Source organism: Emydura macquarii, unplaced genomic scaffold, assembly GCF_026122565.2.
Source record: "Emydura macquarii macquarii isolate MOO-44397 ecotype Brisbane River unplaced genomic scaffold, CSIRO-AGI_Emac_v2 contig_306, whole genome shotgun sequence".
In the NCBI taxonomy this organism is placed as follows: Eukaryota; Metazoa; Chordata; order Testudines; family Chelidae; genus Emydura; species Emydura macquarii.
The window spans coordinates 5,489,331-5,502,239 of record NW_027130443.1 but is presented as its reverse complement, the minus strand read 5'-3'; the positions used below and the strand labels follow the sequence as shown (position 1 = coordinate 5,502,239).

Genomic DNA, 12,909 nt, shown 5'->3' with positions numbered 1-12,909 from the left:
GTAAAACATATTTATTACTCACTGTGACTCTGTGGAAATTAACTGTGTACAAATCATTCCATCCAGCTTTTCATATCTATTCTCCTTATGTACATTGCAAGCTTTCCAGGACAGGAAGCTGGGTTTCAAACCTGTCTGTAAAAGGCCTGGCCCAAAAATGGTGCTTTACAGATAACAATTAATAAAAGATAACAAGTGGCCTCCATCGCCAAGTTTTCATTCTATTACTATTAGGAAATATGTCCTAATTACTTTCCAAACATTAACGAATGTAAGTGATATTACCCCTAATTTACAGATGGGAAAACTGAGGCATGGTGAGGGTGTGTGTAAGACCCAACTTGATTAAATGTGGAACTTTCTGCTGCAGGAATTTGTTGAAGCCAAGAAAATAACAAGATATCATAATTAATGACAACAGACAATTTGGAAGGGATTTTGAACTTCATGTTTGAGGACTTAAGCCAAGCACTATTAGAGAGCATGACGAGAACGGTGGGTGGCAGATTCTCCCCGTGTGCTACCGTGGGGTACTTGCACCTTCCTCTGAAGCACGTGGGCAGAGACAGTACAGCTGGTTAGATGGACCCTGGGGCCAATCCTATGAGGCAATTACTTTGTTCCTGTGACTTGCTCAAGGTCACAGACAGAGGCAGCGTTGGATGCGGAAGTAGAATCAGAGTTCCTGGTTGTGTAGTCAGACCACACTTTCTTTTAGTCAAAGCCAAAATGGTTACCAGAAAGTTATGCATCTCCTGGGATTGGGCTGAGACAAATGATTAGAAGGAAAAGTAGAAAATGGGAAGAGAAAAGAGAAAAAAGAAAAGAAAACACAAAGAGGAATTTAAAAATTGTTGCTAGAAAGTTTTCTTACCACCTTTTGCCTGTAACACTGAATGGTAGTTTGGCTCTTTCTAGAGCTTATCTTGGTCAAGATTTTGGTTGCCAGGTCTGATTTGCGCTGGATCAGTACCCAAAAGCATTATTCCTTTTTGAAAATATAGGACCTGAGTATGCTGCATACTTAGCTGATCTGGCCTGGAAAGGCAGGGACACAAAATGGCCCATGTGATCAAGGCATTGAAGCACTGATCACTGAAAAGGGTCAAGCAGGAATTGATTCCTTCTCCGGTTGAAGGGTTTTTTTCTTTTCCTCAGATCATCTGGTTCTGGCCCCTGTTGGAGGCAGGATACCGGCCTGGATGATCCAATGATCTAATCCAGACTGGCAAATCCGCATGTTGCTCTGATCCTTGGAAAGGAAGCGATAGAAGGCCAGGCATCCTTGTCCATTAAACTTGGGGCAATCTTTTGGCACTGGAACCAGTATAGGGGAAACTGTTGTGGCTTAGGTTAGCTTTTCACACAATGCCCAGTTAACCTGTGGAACTCATTGCCAAAAGTGAGCTCAGAAACCAGGACCCTAGCAGGATTCCAAAAAGCGATTGCTATGGATAATGAGGACAACCAGAGCTAGAATTGTAAATATTAAGATAACCAGGAGTTTGGCCGGGAGATAAACCCTCTTGCTTCAGGCATAAGCTGACTTCCAATTAAGGTGGGTCAGGAAGATTCTTTCCCTGGGCGCAGGTTACCCCACACTGGCCACTACAGGGCTTTTTGCACCTTTCTCTGCTGCATCTGGTCCTGGCCTCTGTTGGGGATGGCGTAGAGGACTGGATCCAGTCTGACAATGCCTGTGTTCCCAATAGAACAGCCCAGGGATGAATAAAGATACAGTACAGAACTGAGAACGCGAGAGGGCCCCAATGCAAAGGTCCAGGAGGAGGCTGGCAGGTGGGAGCTGTGATACTGTGTGTGTCTGCTTGAGTGTCTGGCTTCCTGTTTCTCTCATTTGGGATCCAATTCACTGACTTGGTTTAAACCATGTGAATTTTGCCCAGATACGGAGGTGATGGGTGTCTTATAAATGCTGGTGATAACAATTTAAGCTGTTCCCATGAATGGCCACAGGGGGCAGCAGACAATGGTTTCAAGTTGCAGTGGGGGAGGTCTAGGTTGGATATTAGGAAAAAAAGTGGGTTACCTAGGGAGGCGGTGGAATCTCCATCCTTAGAGCTTTGTAATGCCCAGCTTGACAAAGCCCTGGCTGGGATGATGTAGTTGGGGTTGGTCTTGCTTTGAGCAGGGGGTTGGACTAGGTGACCTTGTGCGAGCCCTTCCAACCCTCATCTTCTAGGATTCTAAGTGTCCCCTGTTCTACCCTGCTAACAGCTAATGGCGATTCTCCTTCAGCTCTTGAGGTGAGAGGCCTACATTTTCAAGCCAGGGAGATCTGGGTTCAATTGCCACGACTCCTGTGTCATTCAGAGAGCTGGGGGGTGCAGTGTAGCGACAACCAGGAAGTTAGTAGGTGGCCAGAGATTTATTACAGTGTTATAATGTACATGAAGCATGGCTGGTCATAGTTTTAAGATCCAAATAGCTGGGATCTGCATGTGCCACAGCAGTTCTGTGCTCTGCAAAAGCAGTAACTATCCCAAACTTTACCTGGATTAGAGGAAACATAAATGAAGAGGAAAAGCCCACCCTTCGAACGAGAAAGCAGTAGAGAACTCTCTAATCAGTGTATTAATTGAGAAGATCTATTTCACCTGTTGCAGATTACACAGTTCGAAAGAGAATGAATAACGTTACCACTGTGTGCAGGAAAGGTCTGTTATACAAGCAGGGTGTATCTATTTTTATCTGGTGGCTCCAGACAATAAAGGAGCTGTCAGGTCCACCTACCCACGCACTGTGTATTCAGCACCACTTCACAGAACAGCTTTGAAATCTCCAGCTACTTCGTGACATCTCCCGCCTCGCTGAGGATTGCCGTCTGCTCCATAATACCAAGCTGCAAGTCTCGGTTTCCATTGCTTGGTAGTGAGATGGCCTGCGGGAACCTAGGCAGGTGAATCATTACGGCCTCCTGAAGGATAAAAATCCTTTGTCTGTGTCCAGGGTAGGGAGATTCATTTTCTTTTACAGTGGAGGTGGGTGGATGGGATGGTGATGTAGAAGCATTAAGAACAGATGGCCTTTCTGGACTTTGCCCAATCAAAGAAGACAAAGAGGCCTGGTATCCTCCCTGAAAACATGCCTCTGCTGAAGAAGGAGTTAAGAACAGGGGGCGCATTTGGGCTACTGCACTGCATCTTTTAACTCTGTACTCAGCATGTAGCCATCACAATGATCAATGCTTTAGAAACACTGCCCGCTCAGACACGAATGCTGGCGGTGTGTGATATGTTGTTTAGATAAAAATACGCCATGTAAATCCAAGTACAGAACTCCATCTGTTGATTCATCTCCCAAAACCTGTCTGAAGAACTAAAGTTCTCTGTTCATTCCCAGAGACAAGCACAGCTTGGGGAGTGCCAGGCTGTGCTCATCTATGCTGCCTCATCCATGTGCCTCCAATTTGGGCTGGAGGGAAGGCAGTAGCCCTAAAGGAGAGGAAGGATTGTCCAGTGGTTAGAGCACTAGTCTGAAACCCAGGTTCAATTCTCTCTCTGCTGCACACTGCCTGCATGACATTGGGCACATCATTTAGTCTCTCTGGACCTCAGTTTCCCATCTCTACAATGAGGATAATAGCCCTAAACTACCACCCAGGGGGATTGTGAGCATAAATGCATTAAATGCAGGGCGGTGCTCAGATACTGCAATAATGGAGGGCCATAAAAGATTCATAGCTCCGGCTTCAGGAGTCAAGACTGAAAATCAGTCCCCATTTGGGGATGTTTTTGTGACACGCGCTCTTTGGAAACTGAACTGAAGCTAAAACAATGGAGAGTCCTGTAGCACTTTAAAGACTAACAAATTTAATTTCTGCAGGCATAAGCTTTCGTGGGCTGTAACCCACTTCGTCAGATGTAAGGAATAGAAATCAGATAGGAGGTATATATATACACATCCAAGGGTAAGGAACAACAATGGGGAAGGTAGGTATAAGCAAAGTCCATTCAATTAGAGTAGTTGAGGCCTATTCACAAGCATTGATTAGGAGGTGAGAATGTGTGAGCAGTGACAATTACTTCTTGTAATGAGAGAACCATTCCAAGTCCCTGTTCAGACCCAGTCTGATTGTGTCAAGTTTGCAGATGAGTTCCAGCTCCGCAGTTTCTCTTCGAAGTCTGTTTTTGAAGTTTTTTTGGAGAAGTATGGCAACTCTCCTCACTCCTGAATTGGATCCAATCGGAACTAGCTCTTTCGGTTGTGTGCTGAGGAGAACTAATCAATATTTTTCATCAAAACAAATTTTCCAACAATTTTTGCAGAAAATTTACAGTTTGGTTGAAAGTTTGTTCTTGAAAGAAAAACCGGGCACTGAAAATTTTGTAGTAAAAATATTTGTCTTTCAGGAAAAAAAAATTGGTTTGGAAAACTGAATATTTTCACTGAACCTGGTTTTCGAAAACCAAATATTTTTGCTTTCATTTTGGTTGAGGGAGTAATGAAATATTTTCAGGGAAATTTGTTTGAGAAACATTTTTTTTGTTTGTTTCCTGTGAAAAATAATTGGTGGTTTTTGACCTACTCTAGTATTGAGGAGGACCATCTCACAGGCTTGGACTCGAAGACCATGAAGTTCGAATGGAGTGGCCCTGCTCAACGCAGCCCTAAATGGTAGCTAAATATCACTATATTCAGAGAGTGAAGTGGGTGGACAATTTGATGATAGTTTACTCAAAATCCACCAACAATTCCACAGAGACTCAATATTTCTAATAAAGAGATCAGAAAAGTAATATTTACTATTGAGAGCTACATTGTAGTCATTAGGCTTCAGAGTCAACAACCAACTGATATGAATGGGGATAGCTCATGTCTCTCAGAACTCTATCTCTGTAGACTCAAAATGATGGCACTGCATCATGTCACACTCAGAAGCTCTTCCTTCCAACCGTAAGGGGAGAAACTTGATCCCATCTACACTACAGGACACATGATGGAACATGCTTCCTGCAACTCAGCTACATACAATGCACTTTGCATCTGTAATGTGGATGGGGTCACACTGAGCTCCTGTAACTGGGCTAAAGCTAGTTCTGGCTCTGAAGGCTTTTCTAGACGAACAGTCAATGAGCAGCAAGCAGGGTGTAAATCTACCTTGCACTAGCCTGCCAAACATCCTGATGCAATCAGGGCATTAGCAGAGTCTCTTTGCCATGTGGTATTTGAGCAGAGCTATGCTGTTCATGCAGCTGCCCTTGCAGTCGGGACAGGATCTCTCCCCAGGGCTAATTGGGAGCACAGGCAGAAGCTTTCTTCACTTGCGATGCATTTGTAGGTTCTTTCCCACTAGGACACGCTGGTGCTTGATCAGGGCTTGGGTGTTGGCACATCTCTCCCTACAATCAGCACAAGCGTTGGGTGTTTTAGCGGACTGGATCTGGCTGTGCTTCACCAGATACACCAGCAAGCAGGAGACTTTCCCGCAGCAGGTGTGTTTGTAGGGCCTCTTGCCCGAGTGGATGTGTTGGTGCTTGATCAGGGCCGAGGTGTTGCCAAAGCTCTATCCAGAGGTGGGGTCTCTCCACGGCGTGGATCTGCCTGGGCTTAGCCACGTAGGCACTGAGACTGAAGCTTTTCCCTTAGTCACCACATTTATAGAGTTGCTCACCGGCGTGGAGCCGCTGATGTGTAATTAGGTTGGAGCTGTGACTGAAGTTTTCTTTTTCGGGTTTCTTCCCCAAGCGGGTTGTCCGAAGGCCATCCTGGGTGAGCTGGCACTGATGCTTCTCCTGCACTCGGAAGGTCTCTCTCTTGTGTGTCCCCTCCAGTGCCTCAGAAGGCGCTCTCTCCAACAGAAACTTTTCCCAGGCTGGGCAGCCATTGAGTGTTACTCTGATGTCATGTAGACTCTGAGCTCTGATGGAGGCTCCTCCTGCAGCCGGGGCATTGATGGAGTGTCTCTCCTATGGGGATGCTCTTTTGTTGGGTAAGTTCTGATGGAAACTTTCTCCACATCTGTAGGATGTCTTTCCCCCATGGGTTCCCTGATTTCTCATCTGTTGCGAGCTTTGTCCATGTTTAGTGCCTGCATTTTCCATCTCTCCATTGTGGTTCTCTTTAAGAACAATGAGCTCTTCAAGTTCCTTGAAAATCCACTCCCAAAGAGGGAAGTTATCTTCTTTCTTCCTGAGTGCTCCTCCAACCTGCCCTGATTTTGGCAGCTGTCTTCCTGGCAGATGTTCCCCTTGCATCTTCCCGAGAATGTCCTGTGTGGGTCTGCTGACTCAGGATGTCCCTGGCTGGGGAGTTCACCATCCGGTCACCTGCTGTGCTGGCTAGGATCTCCCTCCCCCCAGAAATCGGGGAGCCCTGGTTCTTCCCCTCCTCGCCATGTGCAAGATCAGGTGGGGTTTAGGGGGATCCCAGCGGGGCCACAGTCACATAATTCTCCAGCATGAATTCCCTGTAAAGGGCTCCAACCAGATTCCACCCGTGCCCAGCAGTGAAATACCCACCCCTGGGGGCTGCTGCAGCCATGTCCCTTCCCCGGTCCTGCGGGAGGATGGGAGGATCTGGAGTGAAATTGGGATATTATTGTGCAGCTGGCTGGAGCCTTTGGCTGGCTCGTCTTGCAGCTTATCCCCAACTCCACAGGGCTGGGGCAGGAGGGGAAAGATGCTGCCTGGCTGCTAGCGCCCCCAGAGCTGGGGATACCGGCTGCAGACCTCAATCCAGAGGGGCGCTGGGGCCCATTTCCCCCTGCTAGTGCAGCAGGCCCTGCTTTCTTGGCTGCTTCTGGTCCTATGGGGTGGAGACTCCCCCTCTCCCCTCCCCCCTGCCCCTTGAACTCCCCCTCAGCCCCTCATCTCCCTCCCTTCCCCTCCCCTCTTGCACCTCATGTCCCTCCCCCCCACCTGAGCCCCCTCCTCGGCCCTCACTGCCCCCCTCGGCGGATTTCCAATCAGGCGCGCCGAGGGCAGCCCTCTCCTGGCAGCGGCCTCCCCGGGGTCCTCGGCCGGCCGGGGCCCGGCTCCCCCAAGATGGCGGCGCTGGCGGGGCCGCGGCCGGTGTCGTCCGAGTGAGACGGGGCCGGAGCCGCCCGGCGCCCCGCCGAGCCGGCGGGATGCTGCGATCCAGCGGCTTCTTCCGCGGCATCGACTGCCCCTTCCTCGGCGCCGGCGGCCGGGCTGCGGCGGGCCCGCCCTGCAGGAGGCCCCACTGCCACTTCCGCCACCCGCCGCCGGCCGCGCGCGGCGCAGCCCCGGAGCCCGGGGCCCAGCTCGGCGCAGGTATCGCCCCGCCCGCCGGCCGGCCCCGGGACCCCTCCGCCCCGGGACCCCTCCGCCCGCGGCCCGAAGCCGCGCCCCGCCCCCCGAAACACGGCGACGGGGCCTCCCCCCCCCCCGACCGTATAGGGACAGGTGCCTTCTCCCCCCACATAAAGGGACAGGTGCCTTCCCTCCACCCCCAAATATAGTGAGAGGTGCCTCCCCCCCCCCCCGAAATACGGTGATGGGCCCTTTGTCTCCCCTCCCATAATACAGTGACGGGTGCCGCCTTCTCAACCTCCCTGAAATATAGTGCCAGGTGCCTTCCGACTCCCCACGATATAGTGCCAGGTGCCTTCTCTTCCCCCGCACAGTAATAGAGGGAAAGGTGCTCCCCCCTTCCCTCCAAAAACATGGTGACAGGTGACATCTTCCACCCCCAGAAATATAGCGACAGGCGCCTCCTCCCCCATCCCTGAAATGTAATGACAGGTGCCTTCTTTCTTCCCCCCAAATATAGTGACAGGTGCCTTCTCCCTCTTCCCCACAAAATATAGTGACAGGTGCCATCTCTCCTCCCACTCCCCGAAAAATAGACTGACAAATTCCTTCTCCCTCCATCCCCCTTCCAAATTTAGTGGCAGGTTCCTTCTCCGCCTCATGCACCCAAAATCTACGCCCCCCCCCCCCATCCCTTCCAAAAATTTAGTAACAGTTTCCTTATCTCCCCCCAAATAAAAACACAGATTTCTTCTTCCCCTTGTCCTCCCAACATAGTGATAGGTCGCAGCTCTCTCCAGAGTGACAGCTTTGTTGAACAGTCGTCTTCACCCCTTGCCAGCCCTCACTCTAATGACAGCTCCATTTAGGGTCACCTTCCTCATCCACAGTCACCCTGTCCCTAATGACGGGGTTCCTTATTCCTTTTATTTCTTAACTGCAATCCCACCGAGGGTAGCCCCCAGCCTGTTATGCTCCTAGGGCCCTTTAGTAGTAATCGTAGGTATTAGACATAGAGGGGGGACCTGTTAAGTCATCTAGTCTGTTTTTCCTACTGTTCTTGTGATCTTTTTATATACATAGACTCCACGGAATTTGATTTTTATTTTATAATTTTGATGGATAAAATTGATGGTTATTTTTAAGCATCTTAAAATTTTTTATCAATTAAAAATTTCAGTTGTGCAAAATGATGGGTTTTAAGCATTTTTTATTAATTTAAATTTTCACAGTTGTGGGAAATTATGGGGGAGTGTCAAACAGTAATTATTTAAATGTTCAGATGCAAGTAAATGTCGAGATTCAAAAAGTTAAAGCTTTATAACAGTTAAAAAAAAGGAATTGCCTACGTCACAATGTGTAACAAAATATAACAAACAAAATATAAAACGTCCGTTCCGTTCTCAAGCAGAATTTTTTTTAATTTTGTCTATCTGTAAATTTCTATTCTTACTGTTGGAAATATTTTTTCATCAGTTTGTGTGCGTTTGGTGGAATCAGAGAGACTAGGAGGGTGAGATAATATCTTTTATTGAATCAGCTTCTGTTGGCAAAAGAGACAAGTCTGATTTTAGAGGGAGCTTTTCAGGTCTGGGAAAAGTACTCAGAGTGTAACAGCTAAATACAAGGTGGAACAGATTGTTCAAAATAAGGACTTAACACATGTTGCAAGAGATTGTTCAAGGTGAAGTGGACAGTTATCAACTCTGCAGTGAGTGGTACAACAAAGGAGGGTTATTGGGTTACAAATTGTTGTAATGAGCCATAAATCCAGTGTCTCTATTAAATCCACAATTTTAGTGTCTAGCAGTTGTGAATTTAAGCTCCCAGACTCATCTTTTAAAGGTGTGCAGGTTTCTTTTGAGAGCAAGGACTCAGAGATCAGAGAAAGTGATTCTTCTGTGAAAAGCGTTCTCCTATGGGTGATACAGTGTTTCTGTCTTTTATAATTTTTCTGTGTGAGCTCATTTGAGAGCACAGTGATTCTCGTTTCACCTACATAGTTATTAGGGCCTTTATTACACTGGGTGAGATAATCACATATCGTGGTAGGAATGTGAAATCAATGTTTACCAACTTTTACCATTTAAAAATCTAAACCTTCCAAGCATATACATAGAGTAATTATTTACTGATTTGTACTCTTTAGTATTCACAAAGAAAAAGCTTCCTTCTGTTTCTCAGCAAAATGCTACTTTTCATTCCTGTTACTAATAGCACATTATTTTATGAAATGTAGTACCCGGTGCTAGTATGCTAAGGCATTGCAGTTGTCAAAATAAAGTACACCTCATGATTTCTTTTCCTTGCTTGCTTAATTGTTCCTTATTCACAGATTTGCAAAATTAAGTAATTCAGAGTCTCCCAGGCATTAAGGCAAATTACCATGGTTCCAATGAATTGTTTAAAGGGTGGGGAAGTCAACTTGCCCAGGGGCTTGAGTGACAGGCAAATGCTTTATAAATAATGTTGATTGCTCCTTTCCATTTTCTCACTTTGTTTGCATACCCATTTAAGTCTGAAAAGCACTTCCTTATCTCAAGGATTCTGGTAAGTATAAAAAACTGTATGTATATTATAATAATCTTTGGTGCAAATGCTCACCCCAGTATAGTTTGAATTGTCTGAGAGTATCTATTTGGAACTGGATTTATACATTCTGCACCATGGTCTGGATGGTCTCTTACTTAACCCAAAGTTGATGGCCAGTGTTGTTTTCAGAATGGCTTCTGGTTATTGGGTAAGGCACGGGGAAGTAGTCAGTCTTTAATGAATTGTCTTGACACATGTTAAGGTATTTGAAAATTTTGTATAAAACTAAAACTTGGAAAGTCTCTGCAGTCATTATGTATTGGATAGAAAAAGGAATCATTAATATAAGCATTGAGTGTGATTGACACTATAGACACTTATGTCTATAAGACGTGATTCTTGTACCAGCCTAAACAGACACAGGTTTGATGCACTGGTGACCCAGAGAAAAACCAAGTTTCTGTTGGAGCATTTGTTGGGAGTGTGAGAGAGGTTTGTTTATTGTTTGTAGCCTTTGGGGAAGTTTTGAAAAGTAAAGGTTATAGTGTGTAAAGCTTGAACCAAAAGGTTTAGGCTGGCATTTTCAAAAAAGCCTAACTGAGTTAGGTGTTCTTTTCCCCCCCCACCTCCAAAAAAAAATCTAAATCCAACTTTATTCAGGTATTTGTGCAGTGGTAGGTGAAGCAATTTCTGTAGTATGTACAGCACTTAGAGTTAGTTCTTTTTGGGTGATTGAGGATCTATACATTTATATAGCATTTTGTCTGAAAAAGAACCTTGGTTGTTTGATCATTCTTCTTGTGAGGGATTCTTTCCGGTGTATGTGGACTTGGGTTGAGAAGTGGAGAGTAATTATAAATTGACTCCAAGGTACTGCATTTAATAGGAGGCTGCTGGCACTGCTACTGTTAGTGTGTGTAATGAAAAAGTACTGTATACTTTTAAAATGGGGGGGAAGGGAGGGCACACCTTTTGTTTTAGCTCATTTGATCGGATTTAGACTATGCTTTTGTTAGCGTTTCCTTTCACGTGCAATATTGTCATTCCCCTGATTTGTGAGGTTACATTTAAGATTGACACTAGGGGGTAGTGTTTTTCACCATTGTATTCTGATTTTCTTTAAAAACGACCAGAGTTCTGTAGCACTTTAAAGACTAATAAATTTAATTTCAGCAGGCATAAGCATTCGTGAGCTTCAGCTTACTTCTTCAGATGCAGTCTTTAGTCTTCCTTTAGCAAGCAACCATCTCTTTTGAGATCAAACAGTTTCTCTTATTCAAGATGAGTTGCTGCCTGTCAATTAAATTGCTTGCATTACAAAGGAACCTTATAAAATATTATGAAAACCTATTAGGCTAGACACAATATTTCCTTTCATGCCCATGTCATGATGTTTAATAAATAAAATAAAATAAAAAATATTTTGCATACCTCCCATAAAAGTAAGCCCTGGACAAGAAGAACAGTAAAAAAGCAGCCTGCAAACAGGATTTTTTCCAAGGGTGCTACCTAGGATAAAGAATACAAATGCTCTAATGAATCCAGCTTATAAAGGGCATTTGTTTCTGATGATGAGATAAACCACGATGCCCAAGAAAACACTGGGGATGCCATTATTATTGTGCCATCCAAAAATATTCAGTAGTTTATCCAGGGCAAATCATGGGGGATGGAGGTGGGGAAAGAGAGAGAGAGTCCAACTGACTGACTGCAGGAAGTTCACTGAGCTTTTAAAACAAGGGGCCAAATTATCTACTTCTCTGTCCTGAGTAGACTGTTTGAACCTCAGGCAGATCTAGGTGAAGGGAGGACATAAGAGGGAATACTTGCTTCATGGTATCATTCTCCTTCCCTCTTCAACCACGGATAGTATTGTGTCCCTCCTCTCCCCCCCAAATTATTGATGGGGACAGCAATAAAATATCTCTAATTTACATAGCACACACTCAGTGGGATGAACATTTAATCTCTAGGGTGACCAAAGGAGGAACCCTGGCCTCCAGAAGAAGAGCTCCTAATATCTACTGGTTCTAAGGGCTGAACTCTCACCAGCCCTTGCACAGAGGTTGCAAATGCCAATCATCCCCCTCCATGACGTAAAAGCACCTCAGCAAATGGAAACTTGGGGAGTTTCCTGTCCCCTTACTTGTGGGGAAAAACCCATGTATGATTTGGCCCAGTGAGGGCAAGTTTGAACTGGACACTGAAGTATATGAATAGTTGGAAGTGGAAATATTCATTTCTGTTTATTAACTATTAGGGTCCATTTGAGCAATAATAGAAATAGTACCTGACTTGAGGGCAGTAGCTATAAAATATCACCTGAAAGGTGGGTAAGTTACTGGAGGTGATGTGTAATACACTTGAAATAGTAGATCAGATACGCCTTTTGGGAGAAGGCAATGTGTGAAGGATTGAGTGCAGGATTTGGGCATCAGGAACTTCTGAGTTCTAACCCTGACTTTGCCACTTACTAGCTGTGTGATCGTAAGTGAAATGACTTGCCCTAACTTTTCCATCTGTAAGATGAGGGTAATATCCACCTGCCATATAGAGGGTTGTGAGGATTAATGAATGTTTGTGAAGTGCTTTGAAAATACAGGATGCAAGGAACTGTCTTTTATTTCAAAAACAATGCTTTATCTAGCTGTGGTTTGGGGAAAAAAAACCCTCAGGTATTTGTTCAGGTTTTTTGAAAATCTTGAGCTCGTGTGAGCTGAAAAGACATAAAACATAATAAAGATTTTGTTTGCGAATATTTAAAAAAACAAACAAACCTTATTTCTACATGACTTTTTTGATAGCACCAGGTGAAGACATGCTGAAGACTGGTGTGCTCTGCACTGGTTTCAAAACAAAGCTACACTGGCTGTGGGTTTCTGAGGGTCTCAACACCTATGTAATTTTGCTATCAGTGTAGGATTGAAAGAGCAGAAGTTTTAGCTTCTAGCCTGGAAGCAGTTACAGTAGCACAATATATACTGATAGCTACATTGTGTGGAACATCTGTATGGTAGTGGACCAGACTAAGCCATGAGAAAGCATCTTTGCTAAACAAAGTTCAAAAACCTGTGGTAGTTTTTTTTTTTGTGCTGTGTGGGTTATTTGTTTAGAATACTTTCAAGGATTTTGCAAATTCTTTAGA

The 12,909-nt window shown here is 45.1% G+C and overlaps 1 protein-coding gene across 1 annotated transcript in view; it reads left to right on the top strand.

Annotated features, from left to right (window-relative positions):
* The first annotated feature begins 7,038 nt into the window (after window positions 1–7,038).
* REXO1 (RNA exonuclease 1 homolog) overlaps window positions 7,039–12,909 on the top strand; it is a 60,284-nt gene continuing 54,413 nt past the window's right edge. Inside the window, exon 1 of the mRNA XM_067557595.1 lies at window positions 7,039–7,253. Within this exon, the coding sequence (XP_067413696.1) occupies window positions 7,088–7,253 (166 nt within the window). The 5' untranslated portion in view covers window positions 7,039–7,087. The remainder of the gene's footprint in view (window positions 7,254–12,909) is intronic.